The sequence below is a fragment of the Ctenopharyngodon idella genome, chromosome 6 (genome assembly GCF_019924925.1).
Source record: "Ctenopharyngodon idella isolate HZGC_01 chromosome 6, HZGC01, whole genome shotgun sequence".
In the NCBI taxonomy this organism is placed as follows: Eukaryota; Metazoa; Chordata; class Actinopteri; order Cypriniformes; family Xenocyprididae; genus Ctenopharyngodon; species Ctenopharyngodon idella.
In genome coordinates, this window is record NC_067225.1 from 22,709,450 (window position 1) to 22,726,096 (window position 16,647).

Consider the following 16,647-nt stretch of genomic DNA (forward strand, 5'->3'; position numbering starts at 1 on the left):
TGTATGATATCATGAATAATTGTAACCACATTATAATATTAGAATATTATAATACATTCATTATAATATTATAATACATTCAATATTATAACATTATAATACATTCATAATACTTATTGCAACACCTCACAAAAGTATAATGCATTAAAACAAACAAATTTTAAATGTAGCAAGGAGTCTGCAAATATTATAATGTATTTGACTTTTGTTTACAATTATTTATATATTTTTAATATATAAAGATAGATAGATAGATGATAGATAGATAGATAGATAGATAGATAGATAGATAGATAGATAGAATGCATAACAATGATATACAAAGATAACAAATATACAATGCATAACAATGTACATTATGAATACCAATTTACAGTTTTTCTCAATTGCTAACACACTGTAACTGATTAATTTGGCACAATTTCCCAAACTATTTATTCACTTCTCAAAACAAAGACAAATTTCTCAAACCTATAAACACATTTCACTTGTTTTCATACATTCCAATTTTCCTAATGATTTTTGCAAAACTCTACACAAAAATGCCCTTATGTTACCATATTACTTCCCTAATAGTTATACTACAAAGCATTTGTCATGATCAGAACAAAGTCTAGCCATTGCACTTGATAGATGCCATCTGCATCGATTGGTTATCTTACTTTACTCATTGTCAGACAGTACTGAAGTATAAATACGTGATTCCACCGACTCTCATAACACATGCTGGTTCGCGCCTGCTGCAGTCCATAATTATTGACAGGTTTGATGTGCTCAGTGAGTGGAAAGTATGGGAGAATTGGAGTTGCACAGAGTGTGTGTGACTAACTCCCACCCTCAGGCCCATCACTCTGTAATGGAAAGATTAAAAGCAGAGCACCCCCCCCCCCAAACACAAAAAAAAAACATCCTCTCTCTCTCTTTCTCTGTTTCTGTCTATCTAGCGTGCCCTCTCCCTCCTATACCTCTCTCCCTCCCTTATACTATAGTCCCCTCCCTCTCTCATGTTAAATAGATTACAGAGGGTTCACTTATTTAAAGACTTCGACAAAAGCTGTGCATGCACATTTTTTTTGGGTCGGCTTAGAGCAATTACACCCACACATTGTGAGCACCTAACTGGAGGAATCTAATTATAACCTACCACAAAGCCAGCCTATCGTCCACAGTCTGGAGTCTGGACCTCACATTGCCTTCAACGAAAGAGTTCCCGAGAAGCTCCAGGACAACATCAGCAGCAGCTGCAGCCCCGTCTGACCCAGCTGGATCTTCTTACGCCGACTGCACCCTGCTTCGTTTCTTTCCAGGAGAAAGGAGCCTCACAGAGAGCTCCACACACCAACTCCCAAGCTGTCTCTTCGACTGCTTCCAGCGATTCTTATGGACAATGAGGAGGATGATGATGGGAACTTCACTAAGTGGATGAGCAGTTACTGGGGGCATGGGGACGAGAACTCCAAAGAAAGGAAGAGGAGTTTCAGGAGGCCCTCCCGCTACAAAGCTGACCGCCGTGCCTCTTTGCCCAGCATGGTAAGGTAGTGATCACTCATGTGAAACGATGTTAGGGGAATGGGAATGATCAGAAATGCAATATATACATTACTAAACAAAGCCCAGAATGGATTATACATTGTTGGCCTGTTTCACAGACGAGGCTTAAGCCTAGTCTCAGACTAAAATGCTTGAGCTGTTTTAACTGAAATAAACTAATATAGCTGCATATCTTAAAATATGACACTGCCACTGTTTTGTCTCAAAATGCACACCAGTAATGTTTTTTTCTAAGGCAAGTTTATAAAAGCTAAACGACTAATCCTGGCTTAATCTAAGCCTTGTCTGTGATACCAGGCTTAAGAGTTTCCTGGTATAAAATGGATAGCTTCAACTTTAAATTCTGATTTGACATTTCATTGTAAAATGAGCCAACTGTTATATATTATTATATATTATATATTAACTGTATATCTCTTGGCGGAAATATTGTTTTAATTTTATAAATATAATATCCATCTTATTTTGCAACAAGGAAATAAGGTACTTTTTGTGAATGTGTGAGACTTCCGATTTATTAGCCACTGTAGAAAATCTCAACATGTTATATTTTGTTTCTTTTTTGCATGGGCTTTTTGTTTTTTAGTTTTACTTACTCCGAATGTTGAGATAACTTTTAATTTTGTCAATTCAAATGCATTGGACAAATCAATTGGACAAACACATAACTACAGTCAACACAGAACAACAGAACAAACTGCATGTTACTAAAATCAAATAAGATTTTTATAATAACAAAGTAGGGTAAAAATGGTAAGACATTTTACGCTACAAACCAGTGTGTATATAATTACAACAATACATTAGAATAATATGATGAAAATACTAATTTTCAATATCAAGCAGCTGTTTTGTACAGCTAAAAGTAACTGGAAATAAATGAGACCAGAAGCCAGACACATTCAATTTACATATGGCTGTGCCTTCTCTTATGTTAAAAATAAGGTGTATAATATAATATAATATAATATAATATAGAACTTATAAACTATACATATTTTAGAATTATATTGTTTATAATTATTATAAATAATATTTATAATAATAAAAGTATGACACTTACCATGGTAAAATCACTGTAATGCACAGTCTCGCACCTTATTTCTTTTATGCTTCTGGGAGCAAGCTAATCCATTGACAAATTCTAGTCTAGAAGACGAACGAGGTGTGTCTATTGTGTGTTTACGGCTTATGGCAGGATTTGCGCTGTGTTTGACATGCAGGCTCAGTTGATCTTGAAAACAAAGCTGGGCAAAATAATGCATAATGGGTTTTGGAAGAGAACCTATGAAAACAGGAAGGTATGTTCTGATTAGAGGCAGTGCAAGTCCCAGCAGCAATTTGTTCTCTTCCCCCACAAATCAGTGCATCACACACTCTTTTTCATGCCTCACAGCCCCCTTACATGTACACAATGTACAGCAGGACTGTTTATAGCAAAAAGACGGGAGAGAAGAATGCTAAAAAAAGAAGGTTATTAGCTACCTTTTATAATTTCCTACCAAATCAAGAGTGGACATCACTTTGATTTACATCTATATAAATGTTACTGTGAATTTAAATGTAATGGTGATCAAAATGTATATACGTTAACCTTCTGCACATTGTCTAATAATTGATGACATTAAGAATATACTGACTAAAGAGCAACTTTTTCTTTAAAATAAAATTAACATTAAAATGAAAAGTCTCTTGCATAAGTTTAGCTGTTTCACTAGCTTTATGTCACGGTATCTGTTAGCGTTGTTGCTAAAATTATCACATTATTCATTATGCTCAGATCTGAATGTGATCAATGTAAAAAGGCCACAGAGTGCTATTTCAAAATTCACCAGCTGAAGTGGCTTTGCATGATTCTATTTGCATCTGATTGGTAAACATATACTGAATTATTTGAACATTTTAAAGAGTAATTTTGCTCCAGAGTCCTCCTAGAAAGTATTTGTGGTACATATATGCATTCAAAGAAAAGCTCTGGGTTAAAAAAAAAAAAAAAAAAAAAAAAAATTTTAAGTGAATTATTGACTTTAAGCTTCCATGGTGTCATGGTGGCATGTTAAATAGGTTTATACACATTTTCTCAGAATGTGGCAGTTCTCTGTTCATTTTTCTTGAAATGTGTATTGATCTACAAGCACCAGCTATCCATATTTGAACTATGTAGTATTACATCAGGAAATTAGTTTTGGCAATGCATAGTATGTGTTGGAGAAAATAATGTAGCTATTTGTAACCAGTGTACATGTAATCCAGCACAAGGGACAGTAATGGCAGTAAACAGCCCAAGGTTAATAAGCAAAGCTCCTATGATTAGCTTGACTTCAAGTGAAATGCTTACACAAGTCATTATGAGCTGCTCAAGAACAATTTACCTGTTTTGACCCTTGCCATGGCAGAGCTTACAGACTATTATGTCTATTTACTGCAATTATCTGCAAAATGATTGCACAAGTGTCTTGTGCGGGTGTTTATATTGAGCCTTACAATACTAACTTCATTCATTTGCAATAGGAAATCATGAACTCTAACGATGTCATTCAGCTCAATATCAAATATGCACCACTTCAAAATGTGCAAACAAACAATAATCATTTATGAAATTATTTAATTTAGCATTGAAAGATACTAATTATTTAAATATGTAGCTTATCTCTTCTTTCTATCCCATTCCTATGTCATGGTCTTTCTCCCTCTCTTGCTGTCTTGGTTTCTGTACTGAAAAGTCTCAGCTAGAAGCCATGCAGGTGAACCATCTCCATGCTAACAACATGGCCCCTCTCCCTGTCCACCTAAAGAGTCGTGAGGAGAAGGAGGTGCATTCTCACCCTCGTGCCCGCCGTGTGTCTTCAGACGAAAACAGCCGAACCAAAGTGGGGGGACCTGAATGTCATATCACCACCATTCCAGAGCTCTCCGAGTGCTTAGAGAAGAGGCTGCGTTTCCACAACCAGAAGGTGATATCAATGGTGAGTGAGAGACCAGATGATGCATGTCACATACAATGGACCAAAAAAAAGGTTTTGAAACCATCATACTTAAAAATTTGAAAACGTCATGCCTCTCAAAACAAGGTCCGAACCACAATGGCAGATATGATTTTTTTTTTTTTTTTTTCAGAAACACTTTTTGTTATACTGGTTGAAACTCTCTTCACATCCTGGTAGCAATCAATAAAAGTGGTCTAAATGTTAAAAAATTTACATATATCTTCTGTGGAAGTCTCGGGACAAGAAATGATCATCCAATCATTGCATTCTGTCCAAATCCTTGGAAGGCAGCCTTTGTTTTGTGTCCTTCATTTGGCTCATTTTGAAGGATGCATCAAGTGTGTCCTTTGCAGCCTTCAATCACCCACAATCCTTTAAAACACATTCCAATTCACAAAAAAGAACTGATGGAAAACGAGTCAGCACTGAGATTGTCTGAGTTCATTATGAAATAAAAAACAAAAACAATGTTTTAAAAAAAATAAGTTTTGATAGTATTTTCGTGCCGGGGAAACGTGTGATGAAGCCATGCATGTGCATTCAGACAAGACCAGAGCGTCTCATTCTAGCGTTTAATTATGAGGTGGACTCTAGCCTACAAGCTCCGAAGGACTAGGACACAGCCTCACTGGATGCAGCCTTCCATCTGAGAAGCACCCGTAAAGAGACAGTCACCGAGCGTTGCAAACAAACAGCAGCCCCCTTTTACAGTTCCTCCTGAACCAAAACAACCTGTGATGTTCACGTCCCATGCATTTCTATGGCAACACTATCATCTCTGAAATGAATCTGTAGCAGTAAAGTGGTATACAAATCAGAGATCTTATTTTTTTGGTTGCGGGGTCAGCTCCAGAATACCGAACAGACATTCTGACTCAGGCTGCCCATTCAGGCTTTCTCAAGCCAACATCAGAGTTTGTTTACAAACATTAGCTTCTAGTTGTAATGTTATGTGCTTCAATTGAGACATGAGGTAATTTAACGGTGTCTCATAATGTTTTGCAGACAATGCTCTGTCTGTTCATGTGCACGTTCATGTGTTTTGGAGGAGGCGTGGCTTTGGAGAGCGCTCTGAAGGGAGGGTGGGATCTTATGCTTTCAAAGCTAGCTTGCTATTGCTAGCCTGCTATTGCTAGCCTAGCCTCAGGGTACGTTTACATGACAATGATGTACTAAAAATGGAAAAGATTTTTCTTTGTACAGATGACAACGTTATCAAAACTATCCCAGTGTCACCGCTTTCACAGATTCGCTTTTTTTTTTTTTTTTTAGTTTACACGGAAATGACAACGTTAGAGTTTTCAAAAACGTCCACTTTGAAACCCGTTTTCAAAAGTTTGCGTTTTCAGGCCACCAAAACGCCATTGTCGTGTAAATGAACGGCCAAAAGCATAAAAAGTTTTCCGTTTTAGTTGAAAATGGCGTTGTGTAAACAGCCCCTCAGTCTCAGACGTCACACCCACGGACCGTTGACTGAACGTCTGTTGCATATGGAACACTTAACTGGAAATACTTCAGGATTTTCAAAGTCATTGGCCACGTTCACACAGCAGCAGAATACGGTTGTCAGTCCTGTATTTGAGTCCTTAATACGGTTACGTTCACACACAGTACGGTTATTTACGGGAGTGACAACCGCATTCTATAACCGAACTCACACCTGTAAATTTTAAGGACTCACAACCGCATTCTCTGAATATTCGCGCTGTGTGAACCGAACTGTACTGGACAACTAGTTTTCTGTCACATCATACAGTGCGAGAGAGCCACTCTGCTAAGGTGTTTTGTGTGTGGTTTCGCTTTCGGTATCTTACTGCGACAGAGATGTGATCTATCTGTGTGTCATCTGAAGGTGTTAGATCCAGTCACAACCGGAGCGGCTCCCATCAGTTTTGTGTTTCTTTTCCAAATTCAAATGCCGTGTTATGCGCGAGACGTCGCAAAGGACTTGACACGCTTGTTCAACGGTTAAAGACTCCGGCTAGCGCGTGTTTACATGCTGCTGTTGGTTAATGAAGTTTTGATGGATGAACTCGCGGTTCAAATGGTATTTTGTCATGTCAAAAGTGATAATACTTTTCAGTTTTATGGACGTCGCCATCTTTAATATTACGTTGGTCACTGTCATTATGGTTACTAGTAAGAGAATACGGGCTTGACTCTCGTTGCACGTTTATACAGACAGTGCTCCAGACGCTACTATAAGTTGCTGTGTGAACGAGACATTTCAAGACTCAAACCTGTAAGTAAATGCGGTTGTCAATTCCAAAAAATGACAGTGTGAACGTGGCCATCATCTGGTTGGTTGAATTCTACAGGATGTCTGGTAGACGTGTGTGTCTCGTTCTTTAATGGCCCGCCTGGAAACAAATGCCGTCACGCCAAACCACCTTGTGAAAGAAGAACGCCGTCATGTTTACAACTGTGACAATGAGGGCTTACCAGGATCAACTAAACGCTGGATTTTCAAAAGTATGTGAAGTTTGCGGCTCCATTGTCACAGTAAACTTGTACAATGCTCTTGAATGAATAATTTATTAGATGCTGTTATTGTAAGGACATCGACTTTACATTTTCACACCCTTAAACATGACGCAGAATGAAACAAACTGTGATTGGTTGCTTTACATGTCAGTCAAACGTCCTCTTGGGCGGTCCTTGGCCAATGAAAGCTGCGATATAGTCCAGACCTTCTGCCGTCAGTCTGAAGGTCAGGCTACGCAAGACTATTGCTAGCCTATCTGAAATTCCCTATCCTACCTTTAAATGCTCAGATGACATTTTTTCAGATATGTTTTGATGGAACTTCTTACCGTCAGCAGCATGACGCTCTGATGGTGATCACCGGCAAACAATGGATCCCTCAAACCATTACATTCATCCGTGTATAAAAGCCGCGCTGAAGCAAAATTTACGTAAATAACTACTTTGTGTGACATGCAAAATATTTCTATCTCAAATAAATGCTGTACTTTTGAACTTTTTTATTCATCAAAAAATCCTGAAAAAGAAAGTATCATGGTTTCCACAAAAATATTAAGCAGCAAAACTGTTTTCAACATAAGAAGAAATGTTTCTTAAGCACCAAATCAGCGTATTATAATTATTTCTGAAGGATAATTTAAGAGCGAAGACTGGAGTACTGGAGACATTTAAAATGTATTCAAATACAAAATAATTATTTTAAATTGTAACAATATTTCACAATACAACTCTTTTTACTGTGTTTTTGATCAAAAATTGCAGCCTTGGTGAACACAAGAGACTTCTTTTTTTTTCTTTTTTTTAAACTTACCAACACCAAACTTTTGAATGGTAGTGTTAGTGTATACTGCAATATACACTACTTTTATACTGTATAAGACATAGTGCATCAATGCCATATAATAATTATATTTTAGATGATTTTGGCTGCTTTATTTTTAGGGCGATGCAGATAGCATATGTCTTATTTGCCATGAAGAACTACGGAATGGAAGGGGTGGCATCCAAGAGCTTAACTGCAGCCATCATTTTCATAAAGAGGTAAATACTTTCTGCATCAGATCTCTCCTCTGTCAACATTATTGCAGTACACCCATAGCGCTTGATCATTATCTCGCCTATGCTCCCTCCTCCTCAACATACAGGTGGGGTTCAAATTGTAACCTCATTAGGGTGCAGAGTCCAGACACCCCATGTTAATTGAAGCAGTGGGTTAATGTATTTACATGTGATTTTCAAAATTGGTTCTTTTCCCCTCCTGGCATGCATGCAGTTTGTCTACTTGCTGCTCTTGTGACAGCTATGATACTAAATATTCTGTCTCTGGTTATAGACTGTGCTGACAAAATGGCCGGAGCACCGCACACGTCCACGTAGCGGAAGTTCTGCACCTGCATGTGAACGAGGGAAGGAGACACCGTTCTGCCCTGGACAAGAGGAATATCGCTTGCCTCGCCGTCAACTCTCTTTACGTAGACAGCGTTGATTGTTTCCAGTGTAATATACCATTTGTACCAATAGTAGTTCAACTAAACGGTAATCACTCAGTGTATTATCAAAAACCACATTAAATTTGAAATTGTTCATTTTACTTTGTGTAAAGCTCCACATACTTGCTTAAAAATTAACTTGGTGATCTCTTGTTTGCAGGAAATGTTGTCTTTTCCCCCTTTTTAAAATCAGCAAAGCAAAGAATTAGGTACCAGCATTTTTTATTTCTTTTATTTTCTCATTCCAAGTCATTTACATTTTATAAATTATATATATTATATATAAATGATATATTATATTACAATTAAAAATGTCTTAAGTACTTTTTGTCATTTTTCTTTGGTAAGAGATATGAAACATAATATGGGTATTTTAGTCTGTGTGTTAGTGGACTGTCAATCAAATTTTGTTTTTCAGAGTTAATATACTGCTATTTTGGATTAGAAAACCAAACTGTGAATATAAAATGATTAGGGGTATTTTGGTAAAATATGGTAATATCCTGAATTTGCAGGTCATATGTCAGGAGTTGCAGTTGTGAAGATACAGTAGCTTGTTAAATGCACATGCTGGAAATTAGCTGGTGGCTAATCACGCCACTGTAATGGAAATCAATGGTGGGCCACGGTTTTGCCCCTCAAAGGTCAACAGATCTGTTTTTCATGCATGCCATCATGCCTCTGTTACAGCTGTTGTACACCGCTCAGTAAAATAAAATGTTATGGGTTAAGATTTATTTATACACATAAACTTTCGGCAATTCTTTTCTTATAGGGTGGAGAAGGAACATTTAATTTGTTTCCTTTAGCATTTATGTCACACACTATCAGGCTTATTTTTTGTTTTAATAATGTATATTTGTAAAAAAAAAAAAAAAAATTAATGTGTCTAAGCATACACTCTTAAAAATAAAGGTTCCAAAGGTTTTTCCTTTGGGAACAGTTCTTAAAATAACGATTTTTTTCTTATTGTGAAGAATATTTTAATATTCTGAAGAACCTTTTTCCACAATAAAACACCTTTTGTTCTTCATATAACCAGATGCTAATAAAGTACTCTTTTTTTTTTTTTAAGTGTATATGTAGATCAAAAGGTTTTTAAGATCATGTAAACATATACAGTCTGATAGTGTTTTGCTAATCTTCTTTAAAAGCAATAATTGTTTTATTATTTTAAGCATGTGTAGATGCATGTTCCAATAGTTTTCCATTTTTATGACCCTCCATAATTTGACTTTCCTCTCTTACAGTGCATTGAGAAATGGCTTTGGCAGAGAGAGTCATGTCCCACCTGTCGAGTTCATGTGATCATGCCTGAACCCTTTTACTGGTCCTCAGTTTCCCTGACAATCTCCATATTTCTTCACTTTCTATGTCTGTTTGCTTCCTGTCACTGATTTAGTATGTTTTTTTATTATTAAATAAAAAAAGACCATCATCTCTGGGTGGAGGCATGGGTTAAAGACTTGAATTAAGTAGAGGCGAGTGTGTGTAGCAATCCTGCATGATTATATGGTCTGTTACTTGCACACTCCCCCTGAGATAAGAGTTTTAGATATGCATCTTTATATGAATCTCAAGAGCCTCAGCTCTATTCATTCCTTACCCTCCTTTTCTGTCTTTCCTGCTTATTTTCCTCTGTGGTGTCATGAGGACAGGATGTTTGGCTAGGCTAAAAACTGTGCATGCTAAGTGTATGACCACAGAGCCTTTCTGTTTAGTCTTCGTCAGTCTCTCCACTCATGTATTGCACAAAATGCACATCTGCATTACCCATTAACACATGCCAAATTGAAAGGCAGAGAATTTTAGACTCTGTCCAATGTATTGTGATGTTTCTGATGATCAGAAATGTAAATATAAGTTTCAAAGTTGTAGAATATGTTGTTTGTACTAAAACCACACTTCTAATTAAATATTCACAGATCAAGAAATACCTACATTGTTGCAAAATTTTTATATAGTGCTGTTATTTTGACATTATTGTTTACGTGCTGTTTTTACAGAACAGATTTAATTTATAGGTTTGGTACCAGGATGTTATATAGTTCAATTACTATGTGAGTGCCAACTGTGAAATAAATAATAATCATACAGCGAGATGAGATGATGTTCTCTTCGTTGTAAGGCCATCGAGTGACCGTGCCTTTGTGCACGTACCCAAACCCTGCCTTGGTTCCCGCCCTATTGTATATTTATAAAAGAAAAAATAACAGTAAAAACCAACTAAACTCTGTGAAGTAACTCTGTTCTTAAAAGACAGTTTGTCAGCAAAATATTATTAAACATTTATACCAAAGCATTAGTAAAACATTGGTGTTTAACAAGTAAAATATATTTTCTTGCAAAGTATAGCCTACCTACGAGAACTTGAAACTGAATTGTGTTCTTGATTTGTCAAGGTTTTCAAAATATGTAAAAACATAGGTGGGGTGGGGAAATAGGCTACACTAATACGTTTTTAATAACTTTTAGTTTCACAAATAACTGGGAGGAAATTTCCCTTTATTGTAGTGGAGTCTAGACTGCTTTGGTCGGAGAAGAAATGCACACGTGGAAAAGAGACTAACTGTTGATTGACAGGAGAACTAACCAATCAAATTCGAAAACAATGACGTCTATTGGCTTCATGGACGAATCGTTGATGGAAGGGGCGGTTCCCTCAGAAGACGCTCTGGAAAAGATAACCCCACAAAATCTGGTTTCGAAACAGCTGGAAAAGTGGAAGAAGAAGTTGATAACGTGAATTCCTGATGGGAAAAAGTCATGATGGTCAAGAGGGACTAAAAGGAACCGTGTGAGGATGTTTAAACATTTTTAGTGAACTGTTACAGCATCAAATGCAGACACTCGAGAAAAACATCGACTCTGAGGTTTCTTCTTATTTTTTCAAAGAGTATCCCAATTATTTGGTCAATCTGTAAGGTAAGATATCCACTATGTGTTCTTAAATCATATTTCAGACCATTTACTGTGCCCGAATGAGGTTAATATTTCTACTTTTGTTTCTTAATGCTTGAAATAACGGACCTGGAAGGCTTTTTCTCCTTATCTGTCTCCAGAAAGTCTATTAAAACGTGAAACAACAGAAACCTTTACTCAGTTAACATTATATGTGAAGTTGTTACAGTCATTACGGTGTAGGCTAATGTATCGTTTTTTTATGGTAAGGGGTTAAACTTCTTTAAATAGCCTATTTATTTTCGTCATATTTTCGTGAAATCTGCAGGATTAGCTGTTATGCCATATTTTTTTACATTTTGTCTGTGTGTGTAAAAGTGCACTGCGGCTTCTCTTTTTCGGTTCAGACAAAAATGACTAATTTGTTTTTATGTACAATTCCAAATGTTGTCCTTATGTTGTCATAAATACATGAAAGGATCGGGCCTCTTCAATAGTATCTCGACCTCTTCACTGGAGAGTCTCAAAGCTTCAGTTTGTCTCTATGGTAACAGCAGAGCATCCAGAAAAACAGTGTTAGATCAAAGCTGCAGAGATGCTACTCATTCCCTTGATTTTCATTGTCAAATAGTGCATATTAAAATACGTGAATTTTCATGTTCGTATGACTTTATTTCTTCACTCTCAAAATGAGAATTGGTTTGGAATGACATGAGGGTGAGAAAATGATGACAGAAATTTAATTTTAACGACAACATTTGAGACCCTCTGTTGAAATAAGCCATTACAGAAACAGCAAAACATAAAATCTATGCAATAAGATTTTGTCTAAAACTCTCTTATTATTACCATCACTGTGATTTTTTCCCCCCCCATTTGATCATTATGGGCTTGCTGTCTCTGCTTCATGTGTTTAAATTTAGATTTCTTTCTGAAAGCAGTTGTAAACAGAAGATGTTTATCTGATAAAAGGTCTTGGTCTCAAGAACACACTGATTAGACACTTACACATCTGATTATGGCAGTAATGACCACCTTTCTTTTGATTGTCATGGAACCTGAATGACATTGAGGCCAAGTACTGATCAGCCTGTTGATTAAATATTCAGAAATCATCCTCTACGAGAGAAAAGGAGCAACATGCCATTCATATAATTTCCTTATGTACTGCTTTGATTACTTTAACTTAGTAGAATAAAAATAGTTGATTTTATTGATCTTTAAAGTTAATGTTAAACGATTTTTCAATATCTATCCTCACATTGCTGTGTAATATAACTTATTGCCGAGTATATAGTGTGTGGAATTGTTTGTTCAGGAAGGCAATAAATATGCTATACGCCACCCTGGAGTAACAAAATCAGTGCCAGAAACTGTTTTCACACCTGTAAAAATGTGAGATCTTGTATAGATATGCCACTCCTGAGGGGGGAAACTGTGGCGTATCAATACAAAGTCTCTCATTTTGTCTTCAAATATATGTATAAAAAATCATAATCTACTAAAAAATCCAGTAAACATTGTCTTTTGCTTTAATTGTCACTGAACATTTTGAGATATTATGAAGAAGGATTATTATTATGAGGTATTTTGGTTTTTGTAGTTTTTATTTGTTTATTATTAATAAATACAATTGTTATTCTGATTTCCAGGAAATCATGGGAAGTTTTAAAGGCCATGCATTGCCTGGAAGTTTCTTCCTGATCACTGGTCTGTGGTGGGCTGTGAAGCAGACGTTTTTGTACGCCACCCGCAGGAACAAAAGTGCTGGTGCAGGCAGACTTGCATCTCGAGCTTTTCAACGACGCATAGAAATAATAGAAGGAGCTGTCATTTTATCATTTTCTATTATTGGTGAGTTGCTGCCATGCCTTTAATCAATATAATGTGATGTTTCATTATAGATGTAGACAAATAAAGGTTGTCAAATGTGTCTTTGAAGCACTTTATGTTCAGCAAAGAAATACATTTGGTTTCAAGAACCATTTTTTGGTTTCAAGAACAAACGGTTTTTTGACGCCATTTTGAAGTTTTAGAAAAACCTACTATTTCAAACTCATCCTAAAAATTTGTCAGATTTTCACCAAAATTGGCTCAGATCATCTTCAGACTACGGCGACAAAAAAACATGGAAATCAAGTTAATTCGTCGAACCGTTCTTGATTAACGTGCAAAGAAATTTGACGAAGAGCACGCTAAAATGGATGTGAGACTATATCTCCGCAACGCTTTAGCGTATTCTGACCAAACTTGGTGTGTGTTATGACAACCATGACCCGAGGGTACCTGTGCAGTTTTGGAACAGTGCCACCTAGTGGTCAGGAACTTCTGAACAGTTTGACCAAAAAAAAACAAAAAATTGTCACCCAAAATTGACCACACCAGGCTTGTGTTTCCCATAAGCACCGTGAGCCCAAGATGATCGTGAAGACCATTGCCACCAGTGTTCTCTACAATCAACTTAGCTCACAGTGCTTTTGGGAAACGCAGCCCAGATCTATTTGGTCTCAGAGCCACCTATTGGTCAAAAGTAATGTCTTTACGCGTTTTTGCATTTGGTCTGATGGCCGATATCTTGATTTTCTCATTCTGCCTCTGTGGTGCTTGGCCCTGTAATTGCTGCTTGTTATATTTATTTTTCTTCTGCCATTTACACAGGTATGTTAGCAGAGCAGCTTTTAGCAGGTGGGCCCAAGTTTCAACTGTATGATTCTTCCACTCAGCACTGGGAGCAGCTGATGAACTGGCAGCACACCACCATGTACTTGTTCTTTGCCATCGCAGGGGCCATATCTCTTACTGTACACAGCACAGACATCGCCCCATTGGCTTTAGACCGTATGCTGCTGGGTCTTGCTTTCTTTAATGAGGGTAGGTTCTTGATTTCCCCCCAAACTGATTTCTAAATGTGAAATAGTGTTTTGTAAATGTGTTTTTTTTTTTTTTTAATGTTAGAGAATATGTGAATTGTTACCTAAATTGAGCACTCTTTGTTACTCTTGAAATTCCTAATTTTCTATTTTTGTGATAATTCAACACATAAAATTGAAAGTACATGTCTGCCTCCTGCAGGATTTCTGTTCCTTTATCATCTCCATGGTAGAAACCTGCTTGATGTCCATGTGCACACTCTTCTCCTCTATGCCATCTTTGGACAAGCTTTCATCTGCCTTCTGGAGGTTTTCCACAGGGGGAATATTCTACTAGAACTGCTCAGAGCCACTCTCACCGTACTGCAGGGCAGCTGGTTCTGGCAGGTCAGTGTGTGTGCCTACGTGTACGTGCGCAAGTGCATACATAAATGTGTGCGCAGTTAAGTCATTTTGACTCAACACTGTTTAACTCCTTTTTTCTTGTATTTTTCTAGATTGGCTTCGTGCTGTACCCACCCAGTCAAGCGAAATGGGATCAGACAGACCATGACAATGTTATGTTTGTCACATTATGCTACTGCTGGCACCTTGCGTTTGCATTGCTCACTGTAGCTGTAGTGTACTGGTCTGTTCTATGGTGAGCATGACATATTCTATCCATTGTAACATGAATTACAAAAACCTAAATTAGACCTAAAGGAACATAAACTACCGTTCAAAAGTTTTGGGTCAGTACTTTTTTTTTAAAAGAAATTAATACTTTTATTCAGCAAGGATGCATTAAACTAATCAAAAGTGACTAGTATATACATCTACAGTATCATGTTACATAAGATTTCTATTTCAAATAAATGCTGTTCTTTTGAATTGTCTAATTATCAAAGATGAAAAAAATGTATCACGTGCATTTCCAGAACAACATTAAGCAGCACAACTGCTTATTCAACACTGATAATAATAAGAAATGTTTCTTGAGCAGAAAATCAGCATATTAGAATGATTTCTGAAGAATCATGTGACACTTAAGATTGGAGTAATGGCTGCTGAAAATTCAGCTTTGCCATCATAGGAATAAATTACTTTTGTAAGATGTATTAAATTAGAAAACAGTTATTTTAAACTGTAATAATATTTCACAATATTGCTGTTTTTTTCTGTATTTTTTGATAGAATAAATGCAGCCTTGTTGAGCACAAGATACTTTAAAAAAAAACTTACTGACACCAAACTTTTGTAGTGTACATTGCATATGAAATAATATTTTTTCTGAAATTTCCTTTCTGTATGTTAGATTCATTGAGTTTACCTTCATTGTTCTCCCTCCAGTGCTGTGCGTTCCAGACTGAGGAGGATGCCACCCATGGAAATGGGGCTTTTGAAACCAAGGGAGAAGGAAGTGGAGTCTGAAGATGAAATTTTATGAGTGTTTATCATCTCTACACTTCCAACCCTGCATCCAAATGCATTTGTGCCTTAGACCAAAGAAAAATATGGAGACAGAGAGTGAGAGATAGATAGAGAGGCATTGTCACTAAATATTAGCTTTGTCTTAATTTCCTGAAGAGCAGATGAAAGACGACAAACAGTGGCAGTCTTGCCTCCAAAGATCTTTTTCATCGAACTGCAACAAGTGACTCTTAAGTAAATCACAAGAGCCATAGTGTAAAATTTCTCACTCATGTTCCCAGTACAATCAGTCTAGTTACAACAATCTTATCTTATGTGGTCATTCATTATATCACTTCCACTTCATTTCTCTGATGCACCTCAGGACCAACCTCAGAAAAATTTGTTAAAACTTGATTCTTTTCTATACAAGTTTGGATTAAGTCAATCAAATATGATGTATTGATTATTTTGGGTCATTATGTACACTATTTGTTGTCATTAGATAATTTTATCTTTGACACAGTACTGTGTAAATTTGAATATTTTCTTTGTGTGCCTTGTCAGTATTTTATGTGTTGTCACATAAAGAGGTTATCATATATTTATCATATTATTTTTAGTGGTACTATATGATCTACATGCTGAAATTATTATATTTTAACGCCCCTAAGATTTTGGGGGTTTGTAAGTCACTTTTCAGTCATCAATTGATGATACTTTTCTATTTTCTTGGAAGTTCTTAAAAGCCATGACAATTCCTATGTTAGTCTGTTGTGTTCATTTGTGCCATGGTAAAAAAAAAATCAGGATCAACCATTTTATGTGGAATATTGATATTATAGTATCTTATCACGTGCATTTATTGATTAATTTAATTTGACTTGATAATTACATTTTGAAAAAAATAAAAGCTTTTTCCAATAAAATATTTTATTAATATATATAACGGAGGGCAGTGCCTATGTATATATA

The 16,647-nt window shown here is 36.4% G+C and overlaps 2 protein-coding genes across 2 annotated transcripts; both read left to right on the forward strand.

Annotated features, from left to right (window-relative positions):
- Window positions 1–257: 257 nt before the first annotated feature.
- Window positions 258–10,537, forward strand: lnp1 (leukemia NUP98 fusion partner 1). The gene is made up of 4 exons (XM_051898332.1): window positions 258–1,530; window positions 4,275–4,517; window positions 7,965–8,063; window positions 8,356–10,537. The coding sequence occupies exons 1-4, from the start codon at window positions 1,381–1,383 to the stop codon at window positions 8,506–8,508; spliced, it is 645 nt and encodes a 214-aa protein (XP_051754292.1). The 5' UTR covers window positions 258–1,380; the 3' UTR covers window positions 8,509–10,537.
- A 623-nt stretch (window positions 10,538–11,160) lies between these two features.
- On the forward strand, window positions 11,161–16,621 carry tmem45a (transmembrane protein 45a). The gene is made up of 6 exons (XM_051898198.1): window positions 11,161–11,437; window positions 13,066–13,267; window positions 14,072–14,284; window positions 14,486–14,670; window positions 14,781–14,923; window positions 15,613–16,621. Exons 2-6 carry the CDS (start codon window positions 13,072–13,074, stop codon window positions 15,707–15,709), a joined length of 834 nt encoding a protein of 277 aa, XP_051754158.1. The 5' UTR covers window positions 11,161–11,437; window positions 13,066–13,071; the 3' UTR covers window positions 15,710–16,621.
- The last annotated feature ends 26 nt before the right edge of the window (window positions 16,622–16,647 follow it).

Excerpts from the sequence above, each read along its gene's own strand:
- lnp1 (XM_051898332.1), top strand. The coding sequence starts at position 1,381 with ATGGACAATGAGGAGGATGATGATGGGAACTTCACTAAGTGGATGAGC. Across the intron at positions 4,518-7,964 it reads ACCAGAAGGTGATATCAATG|GGCGATGCAGATAGCATATG; the intron begins GTGAGTGAGAGA and ends CTTTATTTTTAG. Across the intron at positions 8,064-8,355 it reads GCCATCATTTTCATAAAGAG|ACTGTGCTGACAAAATGGCC; the intron begins GTAAATACTTTC and ends CTCTGGTTATAG.
- tmem45a (XM_051898198.1), top strand. The coding sequence starts at position 13,072 with ATGGGAAGTTTTAAAGGCCATGCATTGCCTGGAAGTTTCTTCCTGATC. Across the intron at positions 14,285-14,485 it reads TCTTGCTTTCTTTAATGAGG|GATTTCTGTTCCTTTATCAT; the intron begins GTAGGTTCTTGA and ends TGCCTCCTGCAG. Across the intron at positions 14,671-14,780 it reads AGGGCAGCTGGTTCTGGCAG|ATTGGCTTCGTGCTGTACCC; the intron begins GTCAGTGTGTGT and ends GTATTTTTCTAG.